Here is a 12,472-nt window from a genome sequence, read left to right as displayed (position 1 = left end):
TGTCATGAATAGTCCTAAGTTTTTAAACACTTTAAATGCCATCCTCTGTTAGCCTTTGAAAGGTTTAAAGGATAACTGTCCATCTAAAATATATCTTTGTACATCTAGAAAATCTAACTTACATGACTACAAACTTGACTATTATAGATGATTATCTATTAACCTATATTCCTTAATTATACATTACATTTTTAAGTAAGCTGCACAGACACAATACCTTAATCAAGAATAAAAATATACATATAACAAAATTGACCTTAAATTTGTATCAATGAACCAAGATCTGATGACAGAAGTTACAAAATAATTTCACACTAGTTCAGAATTATGTGTAATAAATGATTATTTGTTTATAGGTAAACTCACAGATCACAGTCCCTGATCACATCCTCTGCATGAATGGGGAAGAGGAACAGAATCCAACATTCAGAAGCGAGAGAGTAAATGTGCTCTTTACTTCAGCATTATAGTATAATAAGGGTTGTTCATTTAGGGGTATACTTACATTTCACAATCCTAGATCAAAATCCTTAGCATGAATGGGGAACAGGATCCTAATCCAGCAGCTGGAAGCAAGAGTAAAGAACGCGCTTTACCTTGGTGATTATAGTATAAGAGACTATGCACAAGTGGATAGGTATCTTAAAGGCTACTGGCTGAAAGAACTCCCATAGCAAAGATCCATACAAATACAAAGTATTCATCTATATAGCATATCCCCCTTTAAATATAAACAAATGTTTATAAACAATATTTGGGAATTTGGGCATAGTTCTCCTCAAACTGCTTCCTGCTTTTCGTCAGGCAAAGTATATTTTGGGTTTTCACAAAGACCTTTTGGGTGATCTTGGTCCATCAAACTACATTAGTCTGGAAGGTTTCTGTGCATCACCAGCAGCAGGAATATGTGGTAGAAGAAATTCTTTACTTCATAGAAAACAAGAAGACCAGAATGCCAACATGAGGGAGCAAGTCAAGTCTCCAAGAACCTCTCCAGCTCTTCTCACCACTGCTCCTCCCATTCACCATCCCCTCCATTCTCTCTTGCTCCCTGCCATTGAATCACTTCCTTTAACCAAGAGCTAGCTCGAACAGTCCCACTACTTGCCAATAGTGTATTAAAATCTGAATTAATGTGTCAATGCCTTTAGAAATGTCTTCACAGTCATACCCATAGGTGTGCTTGTGTAATCTTATAGTATTTCCTACATCCAATTCAAATTAACAATCAAGATTAGTATCGTAGTGTTACTTGAGAAAAATGTCAAGGAAAAGAAAGCACACACACACATAAAAGAACAAAATGTCTCTTTCTGAGTATATAAGAAAAGTAAAAGGTGGTTACAGAAGGAAAGAGAAGCATTGGAGGGGACAAAATGATGTGACAAAGAATGTCTTCATTTGACTTTTTCTGCATTTTTAAATTATTTTTATTGAGCTCTACATTTTTCTCTGCTTTCTTCCCTACTTTATTTGATTTATAAATAGAAATCATCAAATATGATTATCAGCAAAACACTGTATGCTATTATGGCTTCAGTAGTCATCTTATTATTATATGTGAAAGTAAGTGAATGCTATATGTTCGAGAATTACAGTGGTCCAGGGCTGCAGTCATAGAGTAATGATGCAAATGTTCTTTAGACAATCCGCCAGCCACATGACTCACATTGTAAAACCTCCTTTCAAGGGGACCACCCCAGCTTCAAATTGAGGCCTCTTTCAAACTTACGGCACAGAAAAAGCAATCCTATTTGCCAATAGCATCTATGTTCATAGAGTCCCATCCACACTTCCTCACAAAAGGTGGGGGAGTGCAGGGGCATTCAGACTCTCACAACTGGAGACACTGGATTTCTTTATCAGATGACCTAAGAAGCTGAATATGGTGTCAGTTGTTGTCAGCAAACACAGACTAAGAACAAAAGAGGGAGAATAAAAAATGAAATCCATCATCTGAGCAGATATTATAAAGCAAAAAAAGCTGTGTGATCAAAATCCAAATTCTCAACCAAATTGCCAGAAAGTTTCTAATTTAGCTCAGTTTTTTTTAGCAAAACTGTTCAGTGTACCAGTACCAATATAGATAGGTGAACCTATTGTTTGCATTTGAAAATGGTAACATGAAACATCCATGTAAACAAAGAAAGAAAGAAACAAACAAACAAAAAACCCCCCGCAGTGTCTGTTTAAGAGATTGCAAGCTCATGTTTATTAGACTTGTACTCATTGATCAAAAGTTCTCTCCTCTCCATCCCTGTTTCCCTGTCTGTCATGCCCGGCCTAGGTTTATAAACAGGTACCATTTTGGAATTCCACTGCTGCCATTCATTCTCATCAGCTGTGTCTCAGCACACAGGATGCTGCTGAAGCACTTCCTCAGTACTGGCAGACTGGCTGGCATCCAGCCTGGACAAATTGCTGATCTTTCCTGCCACTCAATGTTAAATAGGGATTCTAGCCGGCACTGAAAAAATAGCTCCAAAAGCCACATTTAGCATCCAAAGACTGGCTGATATTTCTTAAGTATACATGATTTGGGTGCTAGGATTCCTTTAATGAATTTCAGTTTGGCCTAGAATCTGGCATGGGAAGAATCCTAAGCTTAAATTTAAAGCCCATATATAACTTTGTAAATCACTGAAGACAAGACAATCTGAGCCCCAGATGTTTGAACTACAAACTGAAATTCATAATCATTCTTCTTTCAGGCCATGTGACTATGAAAACAATTAATAAGGTACCATGTATAAATCCAGATGTACAATCCTTAGCAATCTTCTGTTTACCCTAATACCTCCTTCCACTCAGCCTAAACCACTCACCGTGACTGCTTCCTGGTATGAAGAACAGGGGAAATTTCAATGTATGATGGTAATCCCTTAGATAGACACATAATTAAGTTTATCCAATAGAAGCCTTTTTTTCGTCAGTGTGGCACCTGAACAAGGCAGCTTTTTCAGTGCAAGAAGTCAACTGGAACTTATCGGTCCCATTTAAAGGATGATCTCAGAGGAGTGGAAGAGTGTTATCAGTCCTCCAAGAATAAGGGATGTCTTGATGTGAGCCCATAGAGTCTAAGCTATAGTAAGAGAAGGCTTGAATCTAGCAACTCTTGTATGTGCATAGTGGCTATCTGAGGAAATGGAGGATCATTAATTGAAACATTGTCGAGGGAGCGAATTGCATCAAGAATATAAGAGAAACAATGTCTAGAGAGAAATCTGATCCCTGAAGAGGGTACACGTGTTTGAGAGAGATGGTAAGACATGGGTGTGAAGCTCAAGCACATACATATCACACATTTATATGTGTGTGTATGCAGCATACACTTAGAAATGTACTGCTGTTCGTGGTGGTACTAAGTGAATTAATAGCAGAAAATACTGCCAAGTTACAGTTTTTAAGGTCTGCCTATGGCCTGGAAGGCATGTTAGAATTTGAAAGTTAAGACCTAACTTGCTATTCAGCTTTTCTCCCTTGTTCTCCCAGGATTACTAGAAGGTCATTCCTGAAGACTCCATGATATTGACCAGTGCCCTTGGAAAATTATTCTGCCACTAATGACAGAGATAACATGTTTACTGAGTCCTAACATGAAAAAGCCTTTGGCTACCTACTTCAAGTGGCTTTGAGAAAGGTCCAACTGGGAGAGACCTTTATACCCCTCACCTCAAACATGCTGCAGTGGTCTCGTCTTGTGCGGATATCAATGTTGTCCTTGCACGTTTCCCTTTATAGAGAATAGTTACATAGTTACCATCAATACAGTTTTCTAAATGTCTAACTGGGGGTCTTGCATGAAATATTTCTGAAAAAGCAATCATCTTAGTTGAGAATATGAATGGATTGAGAGGTTTTTATGGCTTTTAATACTAAATATTTCAGGGTTTGGGTAACTCTTAATCTTCATAAGAAGTTAAACAAAGCAATTGATAATAGAAGGGACTTCCTCTGTGGTGCTAATGACTACTGGAAGTGTTTTTGTTTCTAGAATTTATAGACGTCAGTGATGCCTAGAGCTACACTTAGATGGTATTTAAGTAGTAACAAAATTCTCTGTTACCAAAGAGATGGACAGTATTCCTAGAATAAGGGGGTGGTCAAAGCACACAGAGAGATACATCTACACATAGAGTGGTAAAGCCATGAGCACTATGATTCGAAAAATCAACCCTGAAAGCATCATTGGGTTCTTTGGACTTGTGGAAAGCAAACTGAAGGAAGAGACATAATCTAAACCTATATGAAAATTATTTTACCACAATTGTCATTACTGATGTATTTTTATAGTTAATAAAATGTACTTATCAAATGTATCTTGTAAGCTCAGTACTTTCCACTGTATTAGGAATATAACAATGTAGGAATCAGGGAAATATCACATATGCGTTATCTATAGCAGAGCAAGTCTTAAAAGGGGCAATACTTTATTCGGTACCATGTTAGTCTTTGAGATAACTCACTACTCCAAACTGTCTTTTCCACTCACCAATGAATGGTTTTGACTTTTTACAATTTTCTCTATAAATGTAAATATCATTCATGCATACACTCATTCTTGTCTTTGTTCACACAATCCAATTGGTGTAATTTTGGATTCCCACAGAATATGAAAGGGACAATCATTTGCCTTCAGTGGACTCACAGCATGGGAGCAGGTGTAAGTAAATAAGCCAGCCACTGCAGCGTTATCTGATAGGTGTTAATAGAGTGATAAGAAAATGGGGAAAATGGAAACTGGGAGTGGGAAGCCTAAAAAGCAATTCGACCGATGATGGAAAGACCATCTGACCAAAGCCGTGCAGGTAGAAATTTAAGAGGGGTTGAAATTTTGTTTTGGATTATCGTAATTTTTGAGATACCTTGGGTGAAATATTGCGTTTAGAGATATGGATCCCACTGGTGGCACTGAGGGAATATGACCGTTAGTTGTTAGACATGGAGCATGAGGAAAGTGTGACACACTACTCTTTTGAAGGGAGCCAAGGCCAAGAACTGGAATAGGATGTACGAGGCAGTCAGAAGGGCACAAACATACCACCAAGAAACTGAAGCAGCTTGTTGACTATGCTGGGAATCAATATATTATAATCTGCATTTGTATGTATTTTGCCTGGAACTTACTGAACACCTCTGTTGTGTTATAGTAAATTGTTGCATGCCCTTTAGGGAGTTTGCAACTGTGTTAGGATGAAAGCCAACAGTACCAGTGGGGAGAAGGGAAACAGTTACACAGCTCAGATGGCAATGAGCGCTCTGCTACGTTGTCACTGGCTAATTGGAAAAATGTACAAAATGGTGCTATTCTAGTGTTTTCCCATGATTCATCAGGCTCCATCTCTTGTTCCATTTAATGCTTTCTTTTCTCCTAACCTTGGCAGGTGTGTGGGGAGGGCATAAATGAAGAGCTTCTCTGGTAAGATTAAGGAGAGACTGAAGTCAATGTTTTAAGCAAGTGACTTCCCGACACAGAAGGGGAAGGGCTTGGTGCTCTATCACTATCAAACAATCCATTCACATACATCCTCACAATCTATCATTCGACACACAGAGTTAGTAAAGACGTTGATCTTGTATGCACTCCCCATAAGTCTTGTATGTATTATTAATAAAGCTCTGGGGCGGGAAGTTTCCATCACTGCAATGACTCCAGCTTAGAAAGTTTGGGTTCATTCATGCGGAAATGCAGAGGACTTTGTCACAGTGCTAACATATGTATTTTTCTTGCAGATGGTTGAAAAAGAAGGGTATCTTCAAAAAGCCAAAATTGCAGATGGAGGAAAGAAGCTGAGGTAATGAAACTTCTTCAACTCTCTGTTGCATAACGGCACAGTCTCGTATATCCTCAGCTTGTATCACTGATAATGTTTGAGACGCAAGGCCACCCAAACCTAACTAGAACAGTTCCTTCTGTTACCATTGTTGACACCCTTATTGTTAAAATGATTATACTTTTCAAAGAAAGACATTGCATTCTATAGTGTTGCCCAGAATGTAAAAATGGCTGATGCCTCAAATTCTTAGGGCTAGAAATCTTTAAACATAAAAAGGGAAACATGGTTTCTGGATTAACAGATTGGGTTGTTGAATGAATTCATTTGCAGCATATAAAGATCTCTCTGCAATACCCGGAGAAGTTTTATGAAGGATAGAAGATTTGAACTGTATTTGTAGCTCAAAATTAAAAACCATTTAGAAAAAAAAGGGAAGAGAAAAAGAAAACCATGAACAAAAGATAGGAGGGGGAAATTTAAAAAATAATAAAAAACTTCCTGGATTGAAGGGCAGGAACAATAAAAGTGTTCAAGAAAAAGAACAAGTTGGTTTTTGGGTCAAGAAAGATACTCATTATGCTGTTTATAGGGGGGCTTTAAAATAGTCATCTCCCTTTTAGAATTTTTGCTATTTCATACATTTTGTATTCTATATTTAGCTTTATAGTATGGAATATACAAGTCATAAAGGTGCATGGAAGTACTCGAACTAAGAGACATTTATTTGGGAGTGTTTTACTGTTATAACTAAGTAGGATCAATATTCTAATTAGCTATACAATAGGACAACTGTTAATTGCATTACACAATAAGTTACTATAAAGATGCTTTGGCTAACACTAGAAAATGAAAGATACTTTAGTTTAATGGCTATAGTGGACAGAAATTTATATTTATTTGAAATAAAAATTAATGAAGTAGTTCCAGTGCCTACAATAGCTATTCTAATTTTTAAATAGGAGATAAGGTTAAATCTTCCCAAAGATATTTCCTGGTAGGAGTCAGACAGCCACCTTGCCTCAAAAGTACCATAGAGGCACAAGATCAAAGGAAAAGCATCTGTAGGTCTAGCCTTCTCTGTCCCCGGAGAACTGCCAGTCAAACTTTGAAAGAACAACAGGTGAGAATCATTGCCTGACTAGCTCAGCCGTGTATTTTTTTTTTCCCATGAACCTCATCCCATAATCAAAACTCAGGCATGTGGAGGGTACAGCAAGAGCAAGCTGGCCAAAAGCCTTTGTTACACGACCAACCACATGAGTCCCCACCCCTACCCCAACACAAGAAACTCCAGCTCACTCATTCATTCTTCCCTGCTGTGTTGGCGCCAGAAACAATGATGGCATTGGTCACTGTTCCTCTCCACCATCACACAAACAGGGGTGCCATGAAAACAAAGCAACTGGCCTTCTGTGGTGGCTCCATGGAGCACACTCCTCCGTGCCCCATTAGCCAGTCTTGTAACATACTCCTAGAAGTAAGGATCAGAAGCATCAGTGCCAGGGAGCAGCCCCTTCCCAGCAAACTCTCACGAACATGGTGCATAGTGTTTCAGTATATGTACCCCTGTGCGTTTGCTTTGTTTTTCATAAAAACTTAATTTGTGTACAGCATCTAGAGAGAAGCTTACATTCATATAAGCATTGGCGTGTACTCTATTTTACTGGTTTTTCAATCAGCTTGTATGCCACTAAGCATTCTTTCAGATTTCTTTTTATAATTTTATAAAGTTTAGTTTTTCTTGTTTTAGAACTCTCAGGTGTGGTGAATTGAATTAATGATACCCTTCAGTTGTAGCGCTATGATATTGTATTGGGGCAAGCACCCTAGGTGGTTTTACTTCATATTCTCTCCTACTCTCAGATCAAGCTCCTGTTCTTTAAATCCCCTATTCATACATCTATTTGGTTTTTTTTTTGTGGTGTTTGAAACAAACAAACAAAATAATTGTTTATGATAATGTGTACATTAATGTGTTCTATGTTGCATAAACAGTTTTATATTCAAAATCTTATGTTTTTTGCCATGTTCATCCAATATTAGTGTAATAATATCTACAGTGATGCTATATCAAGCCCATTTCACCCTTTTTGTCTCCCATTTGCCATTATGTATTTGTACCAAATCTTATTTTCACAAGTCCCCCAGGCACAAAGACACAAGTTATCTCTAACTCTTCTTTGATCTAAAACATTACAAAAAATCATACATAATTGTTTCTTTGGAACCTGTTAGAAGTTCTCTTGGGGAACTGATCTCAGGAATTAAAATTTCTTGGGCATCTGCTGTGTGCTACTGACAGGCTCTTGAAGGACTGCTGAAACTCACACACATTTGTCTTGCATGGCAAAAGGGATTCTATTTCTCTAGAACCCAACCCAAGCCAACCAAACATTCTACTTTTCATGCAGTCAAAAATGTGGCCCCAGACTGTTTCCTTGTTTCTCCTCTCATTTCCCTTCCACTGATTGGTATTACAGTTGAGTGTGACTTTAATTGTTCATTTAGAGTCACTCAAATTCTGCATTGCAAGAACGCTTTATCCAAGAGCTTTGACTACTCACTATTGTGTGTCTTGTCTTTTTCTTGTTTGAGAGAATATAAAATAAATCATAGATAACAATACTTTGTTTTGGACATTATAAATATCTCCCTAAATTCGTGGAGTTAATTTTTACTTTTAATATAGATGCCTTAATATAGTGAACATTTTAAATGTAGTAGTCACCATTTTTATATACTTAGTATCCTGCCCTTTTCATGAGCTATAATATGCCAAATGATTTCTATTATCATTTTAATTTACTTTTTGAGTCAAGTTTTATACTAAAGGTGTAATAACTGCAATATACTTTCTAATTATTGTCATTTTTAATATATTTTCTAAAGATCAATTCTAAGCCTGGGTTACCTGATCAAATTGCATGACTGATAATGAATCTTAGGAGCTGGGAAGGTGATGAAGTGGGTAACAGTGTTTTCCACACAGGACCTGGGTTCCAATATCCAAACCCCACAGGAAAACGGCTGGAATGATTAAAGACAAATGTATATGCGGAGAGCTCACTGCCATTCCATCAAGCTAAAACAAAACAGTGACAGGACAGATATCTATTGTCCTCTTCTGGCCTCGATAAAGGTGCACACAGGGGCAGGAATCCACACACACACACACACACACACACACACTCACAACATACATGTGAGTGCAACCGCAGATGTGAACCCTCTCCCACACCCACACCTTAAGGAAAAGAACATACTATTCTTGCAATATGTTACTAATGCTTATTCAAAGTTTATACTTTTATCAGCAGTAACAGGCAGGTCAGGTTGGTCATAACCTTGAAAAATTATAGAGGTTTTGTTACATGGATCATTTAATAATTATTCAATGATGTCATCTAGTTATCATAATTTGTATTGCTTATGTGATATTTTCTATGGGCTGTTTCCCATTCATCAAGGATCTTATATCACTTTAGTAAAATTTAATGAGCTAATAAGCACAATTAATAAATGCTTATTCTGCCAAGCACATGGTTCATTGTGATAGTAATGTTAGTACTTAAGTACTTAAGTCATCTTGTTTTGCAAATCTAAAATCATCTTCTCCTTAACTGCTCCTTTTTGCCAGAGTCTGGCAGTTGTACTTGTACCAGCATCTCACCTTGGGCTGCTTGAAATGCACTTGTGTGTCCCTTCTTGATTTTAGCTGTGTGAGGCCAAGAAGCGAGACCTGTTCTTTTGTTTCCTGACACCGTTGGTCCCGAGAGCTTCGGCTGTCATTTATTAATATTAATAAAAAATAGCGCTTTGGAAACTTCTGCAAAGTTTTCTATGTCTAAATCTATGCTATGTCATTTACATTTTACATCTTTCCCTTTTCTGAACTTGTCTTTCCTTGTTATCATTTTCACTTGTCTTTATTTTTCTCTTTCCTATGTTTTCTTTTGCATAAGGAAAAACAAATTACTCATGCTGCTAGGGGAAGGTGGCAGGAAAGAGTCTGCTGGTTTTATCTTACATTCATAAAAGGCCCCAAACTTAGCCTTGTTTTGAAATGAGGTTATGGACATTTCCCTTGCGATATACTGGCAGGCTTGAAAGCAGGATTCATTCAGCATTCAACGTTAATTTTTAATTATGAACCTTGAAATTATGCCTCAGCTTTTCTGATGAATCTCGGGAACGTTTTCATTTCGGGAATTGCATCCTCGTGGCAGGAAGTTGCTCTGGCTTGTCTGAAGCTCCGTGATGATTTAGTCATGGCTTTTTGGATTGTTTTTGTTTGCTTGGTTGGTTGGTTTTGTTCTTTAGTTCCTAGAGCTTAAGGTTACAAACGGCACCTGCTAATGTGCTCACACACATTCAGTATCTCACACATTTCTGCATGTGTGCCTTTCCTCTGTCGGTTCCTCTGGGGCTCCGTACATCTCTTCACGTTTAGATCTCGTTTCGCATTCCCCTCAGAATGACATTGGCAATACTTGGTGTGAATGTGGACAGAAAACGGGCAGAAAAGCAAACCTGAAAGGGGCTGTAGTGGTCACCTTTACTAGTGGAACATTCTTCACAGGCTCAGAGCTTAGACTGTGTGCTGATGCACGCACGAGTGTGCGCACGCGCACTGATCATTATCATCAGTATATTTCCTTTTCTTTAGACTGTGATACTAAAGTCCACCCCCCTCACCCCCGGCATGTGAACATAATTTTCTGAGTACTTTCTGCTCAGATTGTCAATAAATTAACACAAACCCAATCTCTCTGGCCCCTTGCCACTCTCCTTCCTTCCTTCTTTTCCTCTCTTCCTGCCTCCCTCCCTCTTCTTGCAACCCTGAAAGAAATGTGCATTTTATACCTACTGTCTCATTGATGCAATTCTTATCGAGTTATATTGCAGAAGCTTAAAATATGAGAGAGAACACAGAAGTTCTCAGACCTGCTTCTCCAAAGAGTCTGGAGGGTTTTTTACGGTAAATCATTCAGAGGCACTTGGGTAGATCCCCCACTCATGCTACAGCACAGACTCATATCTACTCTAGAGTAACCAAGCCAGGCAACAAACAGCACCAGGTGACCCAAAGAGAATCTGGAGTTGATGATGTCACTCCACGTGTATTTTCCTCTGTTCTGGCTTGTTGATGTGTAAGTAAAGAACACGAGGAGGCGTGCAGTGCAGAAAGCCTCGAGAGATAGACAGTTAGTTGTCCTAGACCCTTAGATGGCTGAAGAGTATTTTCAGGGTCATTTCCATCCCGCAGCCAAGCAGGTATCTGCTGCTGTTATGTGCTGCCATCCGGTGTCCATTTGGTAGAATGTCAAGCTGATGCCTATGTCGGGGCTTTTTATTGTTTTGGTTTTACTTTGTTTCACCTTCCATTTCTTCCACTTCACAACACACAGTTTGTTTTCGTAAGTTATTGGAAGTATTCCACTCGCCTAAAATGCCCTGGCAATTGCCCATATCAAAAATCAGTTGATCAGATATGAATTTAGTACTTTTGGCTTTGAAATTATATGACCTTTTATCTTATTAGATATCATGTATTTTGTTTTTTTTTTTTTTCAAACTGCAAAACATGTTTTCATTCCCGATCCCTAAAAGACTAGCTGAAATTCCTAACTGAATATCTTGAAGTCTGTGTGGGGACCTGGACTCCCTTGCTCATTCCACGGCTACTGATTCCTTACTACCTAAGCAAACATATATTTGAAAGAGAGAGAGAGAGAGAGAGAGAGAGAGAGAGAGAGAGAGAGAGAGAGAGCTAGCAACTTTTAAACGTTCTCTCAATGCCCCGATGTTATGAGGAATGTAGAGTGTGCAGGTTTTAGCTGCCTCCCACTGGTGTAGGAAAACACTTGCTCAGCAGGAGGTGGTACAGAAGGCTGGAACCAGCAAGACAGGCATCTCTGCTCTCAGGATGATGAGGTCTAAAGCTTCTCCAAGAGCATGCTCTCCTCTCCTAACTCTGCATAGAGCTTGCAGAATCGGAGAGTGCAGGCATGCCCCTGCTCCAGAGACAGCTCATCTTTCAGAATGAGTGTAGGCCTCAGGGTCAAATCCTTAAATGTCTTCTGTATGACTGTGTGCCTTTAGGAAGACACTTTCTCAGTCAACTGCAGTTTTCTCTTCAGTTGCCCTGGCTGCTCACCCATATGCAAGGGTTACTCGGGGAATTAGTATCTTTTATGTTTTAGGGGAGTCTTCTAGTCACTGACAAAAACCCTGGAGATGCATCTTACCTTCTTTTTTATCTTTTGCTTACTATCTTTGCTTTTCTAACCTGCCCTTGGAATGATTTGGGAATGTATGTGAGCAGTTACTTGTGACTGACTAAGTGATTCTGATACGTGATGTATGTAGAACACCGCTGGCAAACTGTGCAGCAAGCAGGAGCCAAAGCTCCACTGTAGCTCCCATGATTGAAAGTTTTGGGAAGTAGAGAAGATCTAGCTGGGGACTGGTCAGACTGCTAATCTTCTTTATAAGAATTTAGTAAAGTCATTGGTAAGGCAGCCTAAATGGCTGACTCGTTCTCACAAATAGTTCTTTTAAAATTGAGGGAGTCAGCCAAGGCTATGTTGCTGACATTGATGATAAGCAAGTTAGCACTGCTTAAATCTTGTAAAAATACAGCATAAGGTCATCGATTCCATAGATGACAAGGTGCATTTTCAGAGAAACTGGAC

At 38.7% G+C, this 12,472-nt stretch overlaps 1 protein-coding gene across 1 annotated transcript in view; it reads left to right on the top strand.

Annotated features, from left to right (window-relative positions):
• Arhgap15 (Rho GTPase activating protein 15) overlaps window positions 1–12,472 on the top strand; it is a 591,259-nt gene that overhangs the window by 83,196 nt on the left and 495,591 nt on the right. Inside the window, exon 4 of the mRNA XM_050140010.1 lies at window positions 5,734–5,795. Coding sequence (XP_049995967.1) covers window positions 5,734–5,795 — 62 coding nt within the window. The remainder of the gene's footprint in view (window positions 1–5,733; window positions 5,796–12,472) is intronic.

This window comes from Alexandromys fortis, unplaced genomic scaffold (genome assembly GCF_014885135.2).
Source record: "Alexandromys fortis isolate MF-2015 unplaced genomic scaffold, M_Fortis_MF-2015_v1.1 scaffold_33, whole genome shotgun sequence".
NCBI lineage: Eukaryota > Metazoa > Chordata > Mammalia > Rodentia > Cricetidae > Alexandromys > Alexandromys fortis.
Note: the sequence above shows the minus strand (reverse complement) of the source record. Positions and strands in the feature narration are given on the sequence as shown.